Source organism: Apostichopus japonicus, chromosome 19 (assembly GCF_037975245.1).
Source record: "Apostichopus japonicus isolate 1M-3 chromosome 19, ASM3797524v1, whole genome shotgun sequence".
NCBI classification, from domain to species: Eukaryota; Metazoa; Echinodermata; class Holothuroidea; order Aspidochirotida; family Stichopodidae; genus Apostichopus; species Apostichopus japonicus.
The window spans coordinates 11,774,744-11,792,359 of record NC_092579.1 but is presented as its reverse complement, the minus strand read 5'-3'; the positions used below and the strand labels follow the sequence as shown (position 1 = coordinate 11,792,359).

The 17,616-nt window shown below is 36.4% G+C and overlaps 1 protein-coding gene across 10 annotated transcripts in view; it reads left to right on the top strand.

Moving 5' to 3' along the window:
- Window positions 1–17,616, top strand: part of LOC139959624 (RNA binding protein fox-1 homolog 2-like) — a 226,523-nt gene that overhangs the window by 105,264 nt on the left and 103,643 nt on the right. Inside the window, exon 1 of one of the 10 annotated variants that reach the window (XM_071957395.1) lies at window positions 4,357–4,803. The exons of 8 other annotated variants lie outside the window; for them this stretch is intronic. In XM_071957395.1, the coding sequence (XP_071813496.1) occupies window positions 4,738–4,803 (66 nt within the window). In that variant the 5' untranslated portion in view covers window positions 4,357–4,737. Of the gene's footprint in view, window positions 1–4,356; window positions 4,804–9,005; window positions 9,258–17,616 lie in introns of those variants that run through there. One more of the 10 variants, XM_071957399.1, reaches the window with a different exon arrangement.

The following is a 17,616-nucleotide window of genomic DNA, read 5'->3' as shown; positions in this document are numbered from 1 at the left end:
TAGTAGTCTGCACCAGTACAAAGTTAGTCTGTATAAATAAAAAGCTAATCTATATCAATACAAAGCTAATCTGCACCAGTACAAAGTTAGTCTGTATCAATACAATGCTAATCTGCACCAGTACCAAGTTAGTCTGTGTCAATACAAAGCTAATTTGCACCAGTACAAAGTTAGTCTGTATCAATGCAAAGCTAATCTGTACCAGTACAAAGGTACTCTGTATCAATACAAAGCTAATATGTACCAGTACAAAGCTAGTCTGTATCAATTCCAACTAATCTGCACCAATACAAAGTAAGTCTGTATCAATGCAAAGCTAATCTGCACCAGTACAAAGTTAGTCTGTATCAATGCAAAGCTAATCTGCACCAGTACAAAGTTAGTCTGTATCAATGCAAAGCTAATCTGCACCAGTACAAAGTTAGTCTGTATCAATGCAAAGCTAATCTGCACCAATACAAAGTTAGTCTGTATCAATACAATGCTAATCTGCACCAGTACCAAGCTAGTCTGTATCAATGCAAGCTAATCTGCACCAATACAAAGCTAGTCTGTAGAGCAGACTGACTCCTGTTGTCAGACCGTCCAAAGTAAGGCGAGGTGGCTTGCAGAATACTTTCATTTCTTCATTTGTAATTTATCCCAAAGTAAATCATCCTTAAAGAGATATCAAAACTGCCTACGTCTGCAACAAATAACAGCCTACTTTAATCTGAAGCATTTCATCTGCCAAAACCTGCCTAGAAATTTCAAATCCAACTATCTTTAAGTGTTCTGAGAAAGGTACAATTGAAATTTCCTATCTGCACACTGGCAACATTCACAAACATTTTAGACGTCCAGATTAAAACATTTCCTGTGAGGAAGAGTTTCATGATGGGTTTTGGAGAGGGTGGGAACTGAGGATGAAGTATGTTTGCTTGCTCCTTAAACCATTCCCTCTCCTCCTTCTCTTCTTATCCCACCTCTTCTCACCCCCACCTAAACCCCTATCCTTGTGTAGAAAATGTAGATGGATTCATTGCTCTTGTCAAGTAACAAAAGATGACAAATTACATATTTTTACTTGACAAATATATAGCTCACCAAGAGACATGACAATCTACATGCAAGAGCAGTGTTCAAGATCCCAAATTTAAAAGCCATTGGTGAAACGCTGAGTATAAAAACGAAGGTATGAAAAGGAAATTGAAAAAAAAACGAAAAAAAGATATGATAACAGGAAATGGAAACAAGTCTGACAATTTTCTCAAATTTTGACTTGTTTACATTTTATAGTTTACAGGTTCTCAAGATTTGTAGTCAGTCCCTTCTCCTTGATTGGCCGTTGCAAATCATTCGTTATAAATATTTTGGTAGATTCGTTGAATTTTTAAAAACCCTAGCTGACATGTTTGCTTCTTATTTTCTCCCTCAGTGAAAGTTTAGTATAAACAAAGACTGACAAGGGCAGTACTTGATGAATATTAGACTCCTTTAGTATCTGAGAGAATAAAACGTGTTTCAGCTGCCTTTTGTTACATGTTAATGTTTAATTTCCCCATGCATCTCTGAGGCCTCTTTTAAATAACTAGATTACATCATAAACGAAAACTAGATTATATCATAAATGTCTGATAAGTGGTTACATTTAAGTTTGGCCTCTTTGGGTCCACTCTGAGACAAATATAGCATTTGGAGATGATCTACCTCCTATCAGTGAAACAATCATTTTATGTTGCTTGGAGAGGGATGCAGAGGATCAAGGGATGTGGCTGGGGAAGTTTGGACTCGGAATTTAGTGAAATCTGACTGAATGTTTTCACCCTTTGCGTTCTAAATATTATTCCTGCTACAAAGTGATTGTGACTTAAGGAAGTAAATGTATTGCATAGAATCCCTGTACACTTACCTCAGAAGTAGTATCATGTAGTCACATCCACAATCCATTTATAGGGTCCCTATACACTTACTTGAGAAGACAGCATATAGTCATATCCACAATCCATTTATACACACACTTAAATGTTAACATTATACAGTACTATCCACAATCTGTTCATAGTATCCCATAATTTACACTTACCTCAGAAAAGTACCATGTAGTCACATCCACAAACCATTCATAGGGTCCCTATACCCTTACTTCAGTATGTATATACCGACATTCATTTATACACTTACTTAAATGTTAACATATCTACAGTAGTCATGCATACCCACAATTCATTCATAGTGTCCCTTTACATTTAACTTCTGTAGAATGCTTTGCTGCATAGTAATGAAGACCTCTTGTCTTTAAAGGGATATAGAATCAAGTTGAAGTGATTTTGATATTAGGAAATACACTTACTTGTCCTCACAGCATCCCTTTAAAATAAATAAATTTACCTTAAAATAGCAATAACAAAGGCAGAGCTGAAGTGGAAATCACTTTGAACCCTTATCTGATGCACACCCTTGAAAAACACAAGTCAGGCATAAACTTTCCTCTCCCCCTGATAAATCTCAGATAATTAGAAATCTTTACCACCAAATCCATGCGAGATCTTTGAAGGTAATCCTTTAAGCCGGAGGAGGCTTGGCATGTAAGATGTCACATTCACCCCAAGTCTGAATTCTCTCGCTTCCGTTTCATTGATTTCATCATCATCATCATTCCAAGTGAAGTGTGCTCGGTTGTAAGCCACCCACCCCTGTCGTAGCAAGAATGTCAACGTCTCTTTCCCTCCGACTATAATTTCTGAACTTCTAGATAGCATGTTTAAGCACTGCAGTCATTAGACATTGCTTGATGATCACCAACATGATGATAATGATGATAAACAAGTTTCTCTAACCTTACCTCGAAGATTTAAGAAAAGAACTTAATCGAGACAAAGACAGAACCCCGCAAGAAGTGGAGAGGAGGAGAGAAAAAGGGGGAAGCAAAATTTGGTTCGGAGGATAAATGCTTGATGACAGAGGACTTTGCCTTTACCTCAAAGGGGAAAAGAGGTTCAAGCAGGGTTGCATCCTATGTTTGATTGATTTTATTCTTCAGTTATGTCAAATTTTATGTTTCCAGTTTGTGAATCTTGTCGCATGAGCGTGTGGAGTCGAATCATCGTAAAATAAGAAAAGAGAAGGGGAAAAAAAAAAACAGGAGAAAAAAGAAAGAAAAGGGAAGATGAAATAAATGGATGACCCTAGTGTGGGAAGAGACAGCCAAGATATATATGGAAGACACCAAATTATTTGGAGGGGTCTTGGTTAAGGATTCTTAATTGAATTCCCATATGGATACTTTCCGTGGTGTAGATGTTATGCCTGTCACGTTTTTTATTTTAATGAGATAACAGTTCCGTTGATGCTGGCGACGTTATCATAACATCACTCAATAACTGAAGTGAATTGTATACAGGGATGAATCAGACGACTGACTACGTCGTCGATGGTCCGTCGTTGAGAATTTGAAGCTAGGCTTGATATGAGGCTGTATGATAATTCATTAGTTATAAAAAACCACAGGAATGGTTTGGTGAGAAAAAGGCATGACATGTCATACTTACTCAAATTGCCCAATCAGTTTTAACTTTGAGTTTGAACAAGCAGGCTGCTGCAATATCTACCGATTTCAGTGTTCATAAGTTGACATAAGTAGTGTTAATTGGTACATGATCAGTACTTAAAGTTAGGACTGTTTCAAAATTACCAGTGAATGAGTAACCAGCAGCTTGAAGCTAGCTACCTAGATAGGTCAGTTACAGCTTGACGATATTGCACTGATGTGTGCTGCTGCTGTCCTTTTGCAGTTTCAACCCAAATATGTTTTTGCCTTTCGGGAAGCAAGCGCTTTTGTTTTGATTATAGATACCAAATCATTTGTTTGACTTGGAGAGGAAAGGAAGCTATACTAATAAAAACGACAAAATTTACAATAAAAAAACGGAAAGAAGAAACTAGGGTAAGACTTGCTGCCGGAAATTTGCTCCAACTTTTGATTTTGAATTGTGATGTTTGTTTTGTTTTTTGTTTTGGTTGGAAAGAATGGATGCCAAATAGATTACTAGCAGCAAGTAGTAGAATATTTCTTTTCCGGTGCAATTGCTGATAAACCAGCGGTGTTTCTTGATACAGCTGAATCTGAATTTTTGACAATTGCAATAATTAAATCATTCCATGTAAACAAACACTGTGTTTTAACTTGCAGGGACTTATCATCACTGATTGAACTGTATTTCCATTGATAAGGTCAGCAGGGAGATCCAATTGGAATCAGTTTCACTCATTTAATGGACTGAATTCATTTTGAGGATCTTCAAATAAAAATGAAATAGAACTAATTTTCATAATCCATACGTGTAACAAACTATTGGTAGCAACTCTTCAGTTCATTTCCTGTACATGTTTCCATGGTGACCAAATATATCACTACATTGCCAGATAGCAAAGTTGAAATGATATTAGCACTTAAGTTAAGAAATGATTAATAAAACATAGGAACAGGAACAGAAACAAAACGTCTGCTTTCGGATCATGACAGCAGTTACGATCTATCGTTGTGCCAAATTTGCTTGATTACAAGATTTTTGAACCAAAATTCTTTACCAGGAAGACTTCCTTATTGTGTGAATACTCGTAGGTTGTGCATACATTCACATTGGATTTAACATCACCTTGATGATATATTATTGTTTGTGGAAAGTGTAATTTTGACACAGTGACCAGCATATTACCACAATTTTCATTTTTGATTCAAATTTGGAATATTTCAATATGCCAACCAGCAAACCAGAGTTAATGTTGCCATCAGTACATGGAGGACTACAATTCAGGTTTTTGGTGAGTGATTTTTAACATAACTCAGCTATATATAATGTACTTCAAGGTGCTTGAATCTTTCATCACAAATTTCAAACATTTGAATTTCCCAGTCTTGCTGCAATCTTGACATGGCATGAATAGATTGGCTCATACCTAAAAACATGATTATCACAGTTAGGCTTAAAGGTTGTCAGTACAGGCCCCACATTATAGCATGCTATAACTGCTAGAAGTTTTCAAAAAGTACTTTCCTGGAGGTCTTTACTCTCCAAATTGTTCTCAGACATTTTTAAGGAACACACAAGATGACTGAATGTCCCAGTTGGGAAAATTTGCTTGAAGGTTGTAATAAAAACAGATGAACCATTTTGACCAAAGGTGACCATATTTGAATATCTAGCATATATGGGGCCATTGCAATGGTATATCGGACGGGAAATGCATTTCCAGAATGATAGGATGCATGTTCTGTCACGTATGTCCTTAAGAAATAAGAACATTTCTTATGGATATTTGTGAGCAGAGATGTGGATGATTGGGTGTTCCTATAAAACATTCCACATTGAATATGCATTAACTTATATTCAATAAACAATTAAGCATATTCATAATGTACATTGTATATGTCATTCTGTAAAAGCATTGTGGAACACTTTGGTGTTCCGTAATAATGGATTGTAAAGCTTAAATTTGTATCTTCTCTTGAATTTACTTTACTATAAATCATATGGTACATTGTGTTTGACTATTAATGTTTAGCTAGATAACTTTATTGCAGTTAAACAGTGTTTAATGTCATTAGCAATGCCCCAAAATATGCTACAAAGTCCAATAATGGTCACTAATAACACACCATCAACAACATGATTTACTTTCAGTGATCTTAGTAAAATTCTTTCCTCATGCACTGAAACATTAAATTTGTGATCTAAGGTTTGCATGTCAGAGTCCTGGCCAGATCATTATGGTGTGTCCTTGGGCAAGGCACTTTATCTCCATTGCCTCTCTTCACCCTGCAGGTGCATAAATGGGGAACTGTGAGGTAAATTGTCAGTTTGGTGATGTCTAGCTGCTGCCATGTGGAGGGATTGTCTCTATGTTTGTGTTATGTTGTGATTTGGGCCCATTATAGATGGAGTAGTCTGCACTTTATAAATCCTCCTCAATATGATATGATTTAATTGTCTAATTTAAGACTCATCTATGTCTGCAGGTAATTTTGGAGATGCAGAGCCATCAGGAAAGTATTTAATGGTATGCTTTGGGACCAATACTTGTAAGCTTGTTAATTAACCCAGCAGCAGCCGAATGGGTTTATCAACACATACATCTGTAATGCAAAGGAGTACAATTATGTGTAGATATTAAATGACTTACATGGTTCAAAGTGACACACAGTTACAACCAAATGCAAACTGATGTTTCAAACTGACAATTGTACCGTGTAAGTGTCAGGATGAGTTGGTCTGTCTGTTGAAAGAGAGAGAAGGAAGGGGGGGTGGTGGGGGAGATGGGGAGTCGGGAGGACAAGGGAGGACAAGGGAGGACTGAGGTGAGATGGAGGGAAAGGTGCGATAAAGAATCCTCATGGATACAAAGCAGAAACTATTTGTGCAGCAGTTGTTCCATTCACTAAGCTGAGTTGCAGCTTGTAAATTTCCCCAGCTTACCCGACCCCGTATTGTCATGGGCCCTTAATTAATAGCCTAACCACTGTATGCGTGTATATTACCATACACATATTTCACAGAGCTAAACTTGTGACCTATCACAATGGATGGGGCATTGCAAGTGTACAACTATTCTGTAAACAAGCAGCTGCTTTTCAAAAACAATTTGCATATTCATAAATAATTAATTTCTTCATTATGAGAGTTGTTGTGGACATTGTCAACAAGTCATGTTTTATGCAGCAGTGTTTTTCAAAATAGCATTTCTTTAAATGACAATAAGTCAGCTAAAGTCATGAATTAAAGAAGAACATATAACTGTTAGTCCTACTGTATGTTAAAGTCGTTCTGTGATACCATACTAATCAGACTTGTTCAAGTCTTTTTTCTCCGTTTTTACAAAAATTATAACCTTGATTAATCCCCCAATCAATTAGAGATTTTACTCTTTTTTTTTTTTTGGGGGGGGGGGAGAATTAAATTTACATATTTTTACATTGTATTACCTATATTTTTAGGGAAGCTTATATTTTCATAGCATTCCTAATCATAAAGGTTAATGTGATTGATATTGGTTGAGATGGGATGATATCTCCCTTTCAGCAGCTTTTAAAATACTAAACTACAGAACAGAAGACATTTTGTTATATTCATGAAATATGTGTTACTAATATGTGAACCTTTTATAGAACTCGCCCTCTTTTTTTTTTCATTTCTTTTTTGTAAAACTTTACTGCATGTCTTTCATTTTCATGACTGCAAATAACTTTAAAGACTTGACATAATATGTCGTGCGGTTCACCCAACTGTGAAGTTTTTCCATGATTGCCAGATGCATTCAGTGACACAGCTGAGTGGTTAAAGTGGTAATTTAACGTTTCAGAAAATAATGTAAATGTTGGGTGCTTATTAGATATTACAGTTTCGGAGGTACCATATGTCTGGTAATGAGTCATAGTAATATATCTGACAGATATCTGGAGAAAAAGGATTATATTATCATATTAAGCATGGGAAGTAGATCAGGAGATTTTGATATTTGACTATTAGAATATAACATGCAATTAAAAATGGTTCATTGGCAGGAAGGAGGCTGATGATGTTTTATAGCTGACAAATAACAGTTTTATTAGCTTTTAGCATTTACCTTATATTTATCCTTTACATATCATTTTTGTATCTTTTCTTTTAATTTGTCTTTCATGGCTACCACAAGAGAATTGGAGGTAGGAGGTCAAGGGTAGGGAGAGGAGGGGTGGGTGAAGGGTAGGGAGAGGAGGGGTGGGTGAAGGGTAGGGAGAGGAGTGGTGGGTCAAGGGTAGGGAGAGGAGAAGTGGGTGAAGAGTAGAGAGAGGAGTGGTGGGTCAAGGGTAGGGAGAGGAGTGGTGGGTCAAGGGTAGAGAGAGGAGTGGTGGATGAAGGGTAGAGAGAGGAGTGGTGGGTGAAGGGTAGGGTAGGGAGAGGAGTGGTGGGTCAAGGGTAGAGAGAGGAGTGGTGGATGAAGGGTAGAGAGAGGAGTGGTGGGTGAAGGGTAGGGAGAGGAGTGGTGGGTGAAGTGTAGGGAGAGAAGTGGGTGAAGAGTAGAGAGAGGAGTGGTGGGTGAAGAGTAGGGAGAGGAGTGGTGGGTGAAGGGTAGAGAGAGGAGTGGTGGGTGAAGGGTAGAGAGAGGAGGGGTGGGTGAAGGGTAGGGAGAGGAGAAGTGGGTGAAGAGTAGAGAGAGGAGTGGTGGGTCAAGGGTAGGGAGAGGAGGGGTGGGTGAAGGGTAGGGAGAGGAGTGGTGGGTGAAGGGTAGGGTAGGGAGAGGAGAAGTGGGTGAAGAGTAGAGAGAGGAGTGGTGGGTGAAGAGTAGGGAGAGGAGTGGTGTACTCTGACAGACTTGTACAAGATATATTTTGTTTGCTTTAATCAAATGATACATTTCGTTTGTTGCATCACTTTTAAGTCCATTAATGTATTATCTGGATTTAGAAGGGGATTCAGAAGTCTCCCAGTTGCTCTTTCTTGTTTATTAAATTCATTAGAATCTGGTCTAATCTGCCTCTAGCTGTATCATAACCAGTGATGTGTTTAGTGAAGCTAACCTTGGTCAGCATATATAGCTTAGGCTCTTTTCTTATCATCCACTTCAGCAAGTCATGTTTCTCCAGTCAATTTCTCCAGTATATCCTGGGTTTTACTATTACTGCTGTCAAACTTATCTCCTGGACATGAATCATCTGCTGAAGCCAGCTGGTCTGTCACATCTGATCTTTTAGTACTCCCAGGGTCAAATACTGATCAGCCACTCCCCGCACCACTCTTTACTGTATGCGATATTTGTGTATCTGCTGTGTGTGTGTGAGAGTGAATATATGTGTGTGGGGGGAATCCTCTGGAATTTGTCATAAAAATTCTGACATCTGATCCTGTAGTTAACTCAAAAACAAGGTCATTACATGTGTGTGTGTATATATATATACATCACAGTGAGGGCCACTGAAGTGCCTCTACAGTATTAGTAGTAGTAGTAGTAGTAGTGTAATATACTGTAGTGAATACGTACTGTGGCCACATCATCATAACGCTGGTCTCCGGTAGAGAAAGACACCACCACTGAGAGGTAGTCATACAGTTACAATTATATGTTTGCTGGATTAAGGAACTGATTACATTTGTCAAGGCATCTATATAAATAGACATAATATCAAGTGAACTCACCAAAAAATCATTCCTTTTTGTGGAATTAAGTGGAATTAAGCAACCTTGGAGATACTTTAAACATAGTCTATGTGTAGAAGAAAAATGCCACTTGTTGTGGTGCAAGTAAGTACAAATTTCTTCTGTCTTTAATTTCATTCGATCGATAGAAGGATCAGAGAGATTGTTTCTAAAGCAGCAGCAGCACACCATCGGTTTGATTCTCATGGCGTAATGCTTGCAGGTGGGTGGGCCTCGTGTCTACAGGAGGCCTGGCAATATTGGTCACTTTTGAATCATTTCTGAGAGAGGCCTAGTAGGTGGTAGAAGGAGTTGCTCAGGCAGTGAGATCTTTTTTCTGACTTCAAGAGTTAGAGACAAGCAAGGATGAAAAGTAAATAAAATTGAATACAGATGTGAGCAGGAGGCATGTTTGGGAGAGATGTTGTCAGTTTAATATCTGCTTTTGAAGTACTGAATCATTTCTAGGTTCGGTAGAAAAGGATATGAACGGTGAAGATGCTATTAAGTATTAACCAATGTTCGGTGTTGAGAGTAATATAAAATGAATGATAAGTTGTAGGTGTTAGCGACTGGATAGCATTTCCCAAAATGGCGACGCCCGCAGGTTGTAAACAAATGTGAGCCCAGTAATGGATATTGTTCTTGTCTTTTGTTTTGGATGATTGTTTTGATAATTTGATTATTTTTTATCTTTTTTTTTTTTTGCATGAAAAACTTATCTTCGATATTTTAAGTGAAAATTAAGATAAGCAATAAGTCATTGTTTGGTCTACAGTAAATTAGGTTCTGTTTTTATTACCTGGAACTTAATAGCAAGACTGCTGCAACTCCCCTTTTAGTAAACTTAAAATTTAACACCATCTTTATTTTAAGCCCAATAATTATTAACATTTCTGGATGCCCCTTCCCTTGCCCCTCCCCTTCCCCTCCCCTCCACAAAAAAAAGAAGAAGCGTGAAGAACAAGTTAACCTTGATTTCAATATTTGGTAAACTACAAACATTTTGAGAACAAGTTAAAAAGTATTAAAATAATTAATGAGAATAAGTCCAAAAAGGTAATAGTGATAGTTGAATTTCTTCTATATTTGTACAAATTTGATGTAGTCAGTTTCTTTTGCTGTAAAATGTAGGCTGGGTTGAAATTTGTGATTTCATTTTGGAAATTTCAGTAAACGTGCTTTCTTTTTGTTGCATTTAATCTCCTCCAGTCTCTACCTTCTATTTCACCCTCGTATCACAACTTTGAATTTCCCACATCAGAATGTTTTTTGGTCAATTTTGAGGATTCGCTTTCTCTTTATACTTCACGGACAGTGATTAAGATTGAGTTACTAGATCTGCCTGCGTCATTGGGAAGTACTTCCCTTTCATTCTTTAGGCTCGTAAACGACGTAAAGAAGGTACGGACATGAAACACAACCTTCCCTTCAATATCATCTTCAAGTTGAAACTCCTTCAGAGCTTGAGGTAAACTTAGAAAATCAGTCCAATATTAAAACTTCTTTTTTTCCCCCATTTGTTTCTTTTTTTCTTTGGAGCAGGTTTTATTTATCTGTCAGAGCAGGTTTTTACCGAGACATTTATCAATCTTTCAAGATTGGAATACCATAATAAGATTTCAAATAGTGAACTGAATAAAAATATCTTAAATAATTTGAAACTTACCATATTGTGTTTTGTGCTTGAGTTTATTAAGACTTGCATGAATAAGTTCCTGGACAACAGAATGTTTAGAATGGAATGGAATCATTATTCAATTTACTTGCAGATTAATTTTCATTTAAGGAAAAAAATTATTTCGAGTGCCTTGATTGATTGCAGTCTTATAGTTGAGTAGTGGTACTTGAAAGATTTAGAAAAAAAATTAAAATACTCCTTTCAAAACTATGCTACTTGAATTAACCACATCCAAAAAGGAGGACAAGTTTATACACCCAAGCTGAGTAGTTTGTGGGGGTAGTCCATATGTACAGTAGGGCACTGTATTCAATGTGATTAATTTCCCTTGCTATAACAGGATGCAGTGAAAGTATTAAGAAGAATGTCACAACTCACTAACTTTCTAATTCTGTTTCCATACGTTATGGACACAAAGATCATTAGACTAAAATTACATTGGGATAAACCAGTGAAATTAATCAAAGCAAACGGAATCTTACTTAACTAAACGAAGTAATTGATTAAGTTTGTGTAGTCTAGGATTAACAATTATTGTCAAACAAGATGGCTGTGATTGGTGATGGTGCTTGGATCTCTGTACACTGTAGGATATCTTCATATTTGTACTTGTTTATAACTGTGATAATATACATATTAATATATATATTATAGTATACATGATAGTATAAATACATTATATTCATATACATTATAGTATATATATTAATATGTACATTATACATTATAAAAACATGATACTGTAGTATATGCTTATTAATATACATTATACATATACTGTATATATACATTATATACAATATATACATATACTAATATATTAATGTTTGACCTGCTGCCCATGTGGTATCTAGTATAGAGTTGCATATATAATGTATATAGCCAAATGGTGGGCTTTGAAAGCATTCTCTAATCTGAACTTGGAAGTACATACAGTACCTTGTTAATAGTGTATAACTCTAATGTCCATGCAGTTATAATTGTTTACCTATATATAAAGACAATACTTAAACTAGAATCCTTCTGCTGCATTTCTTTTATAAATTTAACAGTTATGTCACTGTGAAAGTACTTTGAAGTACACTGAGTGTTGTATGTGCAGCACAACTGTAAAATACGGCCAAGTCCTCCGGGAAACGAATGCAATCATTTTGAATTTTGATGAAAGTTATTAACCGGCAGCTGGTTATAGTCATTCTTGAGAGCAGCTGACATAGTCGACCTTGGGTGTACATTCAATACTAAGAACACTTAGAACAATGATATCTTGAATGAATCTCAATCTAGTGGTACAATGTTAATACTTTGAATGTACCTCAATCTAGTGGTACAATGTTAATACCTTGAATCTACATCTATCTACTGGTACAATGTTAATATATTGAATGTACCTCAGTCTAGTGGTACAATGCTAATACCTTGAATGTACCTCAGTCTAGTGGTACAGTGTTAATACCTTGAATCTACATTTATCTATTGGTACCTTGTTAATACCTTGAATGTACCTCAGTCTAGTGGTACAATGTTAATACCTTGAATGTAGCTCAGTCTTTTGGTACAATGTTAATACCTTGAATGTACCTCAGTCTAGTGGTACAATTTGCTCCCACAATATTGAATTAAAAGAAAAAGAGTACGTAGGTACCTGAAAGAATGATCTGTTACTAACAGCAAAAAAAAAAAAACTGCAGCAAGAATGACCAAATTAGGGATGAACTTTTGGAGGGTTTCAAATTTCACTGGGCTTTCTAAACTGTAAACAAATAATGAACAGAGGATGCAGTGGTATCAGTCCAGTTTATTTCTGTGAAATTTGACAAGCTGTTGCTATGAGTTTAAGTTGGTTTGGCATATCCATCAGTTAACCACCATTAGTAAACCAGTTTGTTGTTAAACTATTGTAGATTGTTTGAAACATATGTATCCAAAGTTGCAAGCCAAACTAACTTTCTTATAGTTCAACTTATTTTTTTCTAAAATCTGGTTTTTGTTTAGCAATGTGAATCAATCTGCATGGCTCCAACAAAATGTACTTTGATTCCACATGAGCTAATGTATTATTACATTAAAATCAAACTCTTCAAAAAGCCTTGCAATTGTGAACTACTCATGATATCATAGTACTCAGAATTTCTTCTTTTAAATTTGACTTTGTAACAAAGATGTTCACAGCCACCCCCTTCCCCCCCCCCCCCCCAATGAAACCTGCTCCCATCAAAAGAAAGCTAGAAAAACAAAACCAAAAATCTTTGGGTGATGTAGCGAGTGAAACATCAATGGAGGAAGGTCCTGTAAGGAGTTGTATATACTCTGGATGTTTATCACTTACCCAGCACCACCATTTATCCAGCCACAACATTATAATGACTGTACAACAATGTGATGTATGTAACCTGTACCGTTTAGACTCAGTAATATTAATTTCTAGAAACAATCAAAAGTTCGTTCTCTGTATGAAGTTTTATTCTGTACCTCCAGATGGGAAGTTACCCCTCCGAATTATTTCCTGGTTCTGCCAAGTTCCGCTTCACGCCACATATTAATTTGGTCGATCTTTTTCATTAAGCGTTAAGTCGTTGTCCTCTCGATGACTTCCAGAATTTCCAAAACAAACGGATGAAATCTAAAGATGACAAAATGCTGAACGTTTATCCATGCATATCTTTTGTCTAGACTCTTTGTCATGCTTTAACCCAGGATTAATAAACAAAATTGGTGAAAAAATACCAAATATGAAAGTAAGTCATTCTAATGCAACATTTTGGTAGTTGTCAGTAAAGCTAGTTAGACACGAATCATGGAAGGTGAGTTTTAGTGCTTTAGTGTTGAAATTTGGTCATGATCAGATATAGTGGGTATTTCACTAGTTTTGTCAGTAGTCTGATACATTAGTCAAGCAACAGTGAGTCTTGAATTTTAGCTTAAATATCATAGTGGGATTAGCATTGTTAAATTCTCATAGTTAATCTTTTTGAAAGAGCCAAGAAAAGACAACCACATCAAAAACAAAATAGGAATTATAGACAAAAAACTATTTTCCATTCAAATTTGGTTGTAATTTCCCACTCTACATGTTTTCAATTAGGGATTGTCTAAGAATTCATTATATTTCTGATTCTGACTCCAGACTGTCTGTCAAGTGACAAAGGTCTCCTGAAGGGTTTTTACTGAACTTTACTGATTCACAGAAAATGTACAATTTTATTGATAATTTGTTTAGCATATGCAATATTAATTGCCATGGTGAACATTTTAATCATATAAACTAGTGTTTACACGGGTCCAAAAATCGGGAACCGGGTACCCGAGGGCCGTTACCCGTCGGGTATCCGGGTACCCGGAAAAAAATTGTTTACCCTCGTGTATCACGATTTTCAAGAAATTACATATTGGATGCTGTAACAAATGCATTATATTCTCTACTGACAATGTTTTCATGTTCAAATACGTAGGTGTAAGATAAGGTATAAAACCTTCCTCAATAATTTTTATTTGCTTTTGTTTCTTTCATTAACTTGTTAATAAATAAATTATTTAATTATAATTACTACTAGCATTACTACTAACATCGCACTGCCGCCGCTGCTTTTGCTTGCTCGTGCACGTCTATTATCAAACCATATAAATAACCAATTTAGCTCTTAAGCATTAGCCGCGAGATTGCGCGATTCGCGCAATTTGATCGCATTTGGAAAAAACGATTAGTAAAAAGCCACTTGCGATTACTATTTTTTAGTTATCCCGTCTATAATCCATAAACATCTCTTAAAATTCCTTGTCAGCCTTTCCTTTTATGAAATAAACGAACGAATAAATAATAATTTCTTCCACATGGTAGCCTAACACCACACTAAGTCAATGAGAAATCTAGCTAAGCCTAACCATCTGTTTATTTGCTGAAGTTGTGACGCAGTTATAAGACATCCATGGAATACTTTCGTTATTGCTGTTACGTTCGACCACATGGTTGCCTAACACCACACTAAGTCAATGGGGGTAATCTAGCCTAGCCATCTGTTTATTAGCTGAAATTGTGACGCAGTTATAAGATATCTATGGAAAGCTTTCGTTATTGCTGTTATCTTCGACCACATGGTAGCCTAACAACACACTAAGTCAATGGGAAATCTGCCTAACCATCGGTTTGCAATTTTTTTTTAAAACAATCACACTTTGCGTAGGATTCGGGTAATAAATTAGGAACCGGGTAGTATATATCGCGTCGGGCGGGTACCTTCGTTATTGCTGTTATATTCGACCACATTGTAGCCTAACACCACACTAAGTCAATGGGAAATCTGCCTAACCGTCGGTGTGCGATTTTTTTTTTTTTTTTAAATCACACTTTGCGTAGGATTCGGGTAATAAATTAGGAACCGGGTAGTGTCGCGTCGGGCGGGTACCCGGGTACCCGGATAACCCGTGCAAACACTAATATAAACACTAATATACTGTTCTTAGTGATCCACACCAATGGGGATCTGATCTGTTTGTAATCATGAAATGGTTGGGTGACTAATTCATCTTTTCCACTTTTTAATTTGAAATCACATATGGTTTAACTATATATAGTGCTTTTGTAAACTTGAAGATCAAACTGTAAAAAAATGCTTAAGGTTATTTTTGAATAGCGCCCTCAGTTTGATGGGGAAATGACAGCTGTTGGCCTTTTATTTGAAGAAAAAAGTTACACTTTGTGCTGGATTGAAGTTGCCTGCAAAAGTCATCCTTCACTGTACAAGAATACAAACAAGCAGTTGATTAAGGTTACATCAGGTTTGCTGTTTGCTACGTTTCAAGTGTGAATATGCACAATGACATTGGTTGCTGATATCTAGGTCAGGCCTTGGTGAGTAGGTGAATGAATATTCAGTTTGTTGCAACCAATCCAATTGCATCAAGTTGTTTTAATTTAAGGAAACAACTGAAAAGTGTTTTAGTTGTGACTTGTTTGTCCTCACTGGCCAAAGGACGGGTAAGACAGCTTGCTCCCTCCCTGTAAGCGCTGTGCTCAAATAAAAGAATCCTGAAATTTTACAGGTTTTACATCATTTATTCATTTATCAAGGTACCCATACGATGACATATATGCCGGAACACTGTTATGATTACATGGGCACCGTCCCAATGTAAGGGCACAGCAGAGCTGAGAGTGTATCAGTACAGTGCTGCCTTTCAAAGATCATCTTGTTTGGTTTTTTTTTGCCCAGGCTGTATCTTGGGTGACATTTCTTATAAAGTATCCCAGTACAGTGCAGAATGTATGTGTCTTTTGAATGGACTCATGATACTACTTCACTTTGATGTCAACACATTCATGACCACGATCATTCAGTCATAATTCCTATAGTGGAAATTAACCAGTCAGCATTTCTAATAAGTGGGGGTCAAAGTGATACAGCATTTTGGAAATTCATTAAATTCTTCACACAAAATCTCATACGTTGTTTCCAAGAAAAACATGTGCAAACATGATATTTTAAATTACTCTGCTTAAATATGGCATTTGTTTTGTCAACTCACTGACTTTAATACTTAGACTTTTGAAAAACATTTCCTCTCTCCATTTCAGCATAATGAATTTCCTTTCTTTAACTTTTTTTTTTCTTGACAAAAATGGTGGAATTTGCCTAATTTGTCATCATTGCAAATTTTGATTTTGACTGAGCTACACCAGTTAGTATATAGTCTTGGTAAAATATTAGCCAAGAATTGACAATCCAAGCCAAACAGATGCTTTTATAATTGAGGACATGAAGGGAGACTTATGTAGTAGGGTTGGTAAGATGTACAAAGTTGTATTTGGATCTGCTGTGAAATGTAAGCCGGAAATCTATATTCTGATTGACTCAAAATACCACAGGCAGAAGCATAGCTGGAATGGAAGTATACCCCAGCAGGGGTGTGCACTATACGCTAATGGGTTCTAACCTAGTCAGTTTGTAGAAATATGCTGGGAATGTTCACTCAGTATTGAAAAATTTCAAGAATGTAGAATATGAATCATGGGGGGAAAGCAAGGGAGGTCAATGTGAACGGGACTTGTGTTATTGTGTTAATTGATAATGAGAAATGGTGAGGCCCTCTGTCAGGCTCCCTATCAATTAAAGCAGCCCAGGGCTTTGTGGTGCCCTGGTTAAAAGAAAGGCTGTTGAGAAGTTAAAGAACGAGAGAAAAAGGTCTCTTGCAATTATGAAATTAAAATTTCTGTTAATATTAAATTTATTCCCAGCTGCATTAAATTTCAGATAATTGTGTCCAAGAGAATAATATAGTCAGACTGGAAAAACACAAGACTACTTTGTTTATTCGTTCGATCCGCAAATCCCTTGTTTTGTAGAAACATCTTTTGAGAAATGTTAATAACATGATGGGGGGGGGGGGGGGGGGGGAAATGCTCAGTGTGAAAAATTATAATTCTGTGTGAATTATTCACAGCATGGGGCAGTGTGTTATAACAATATCATTCTCACATTTAGAAGTCCATATGAGGAAAACGTGTCTTAATTTAATTTTTAGTGTTGGTGTTAATGACTGGAAATATTTGTTTTTACACTTTCTAAATTGTTGTGGTGAAAAGGAGGCATTATTTAAAATATGAAGGAAGTTGATATGCAGATAATTCAATCACATATTGACCTAAATTTTTATCAGTTTCAATCCGAAATAATATGCTAGAAAGTTTAAAAAATGGTCACATATCCCACAAAGTTAGAATTCAGTTTACCATCATTCAACCCAAGTTCCCAAACTGTTTTCATTTTAAATTGTGTTAACTAACTC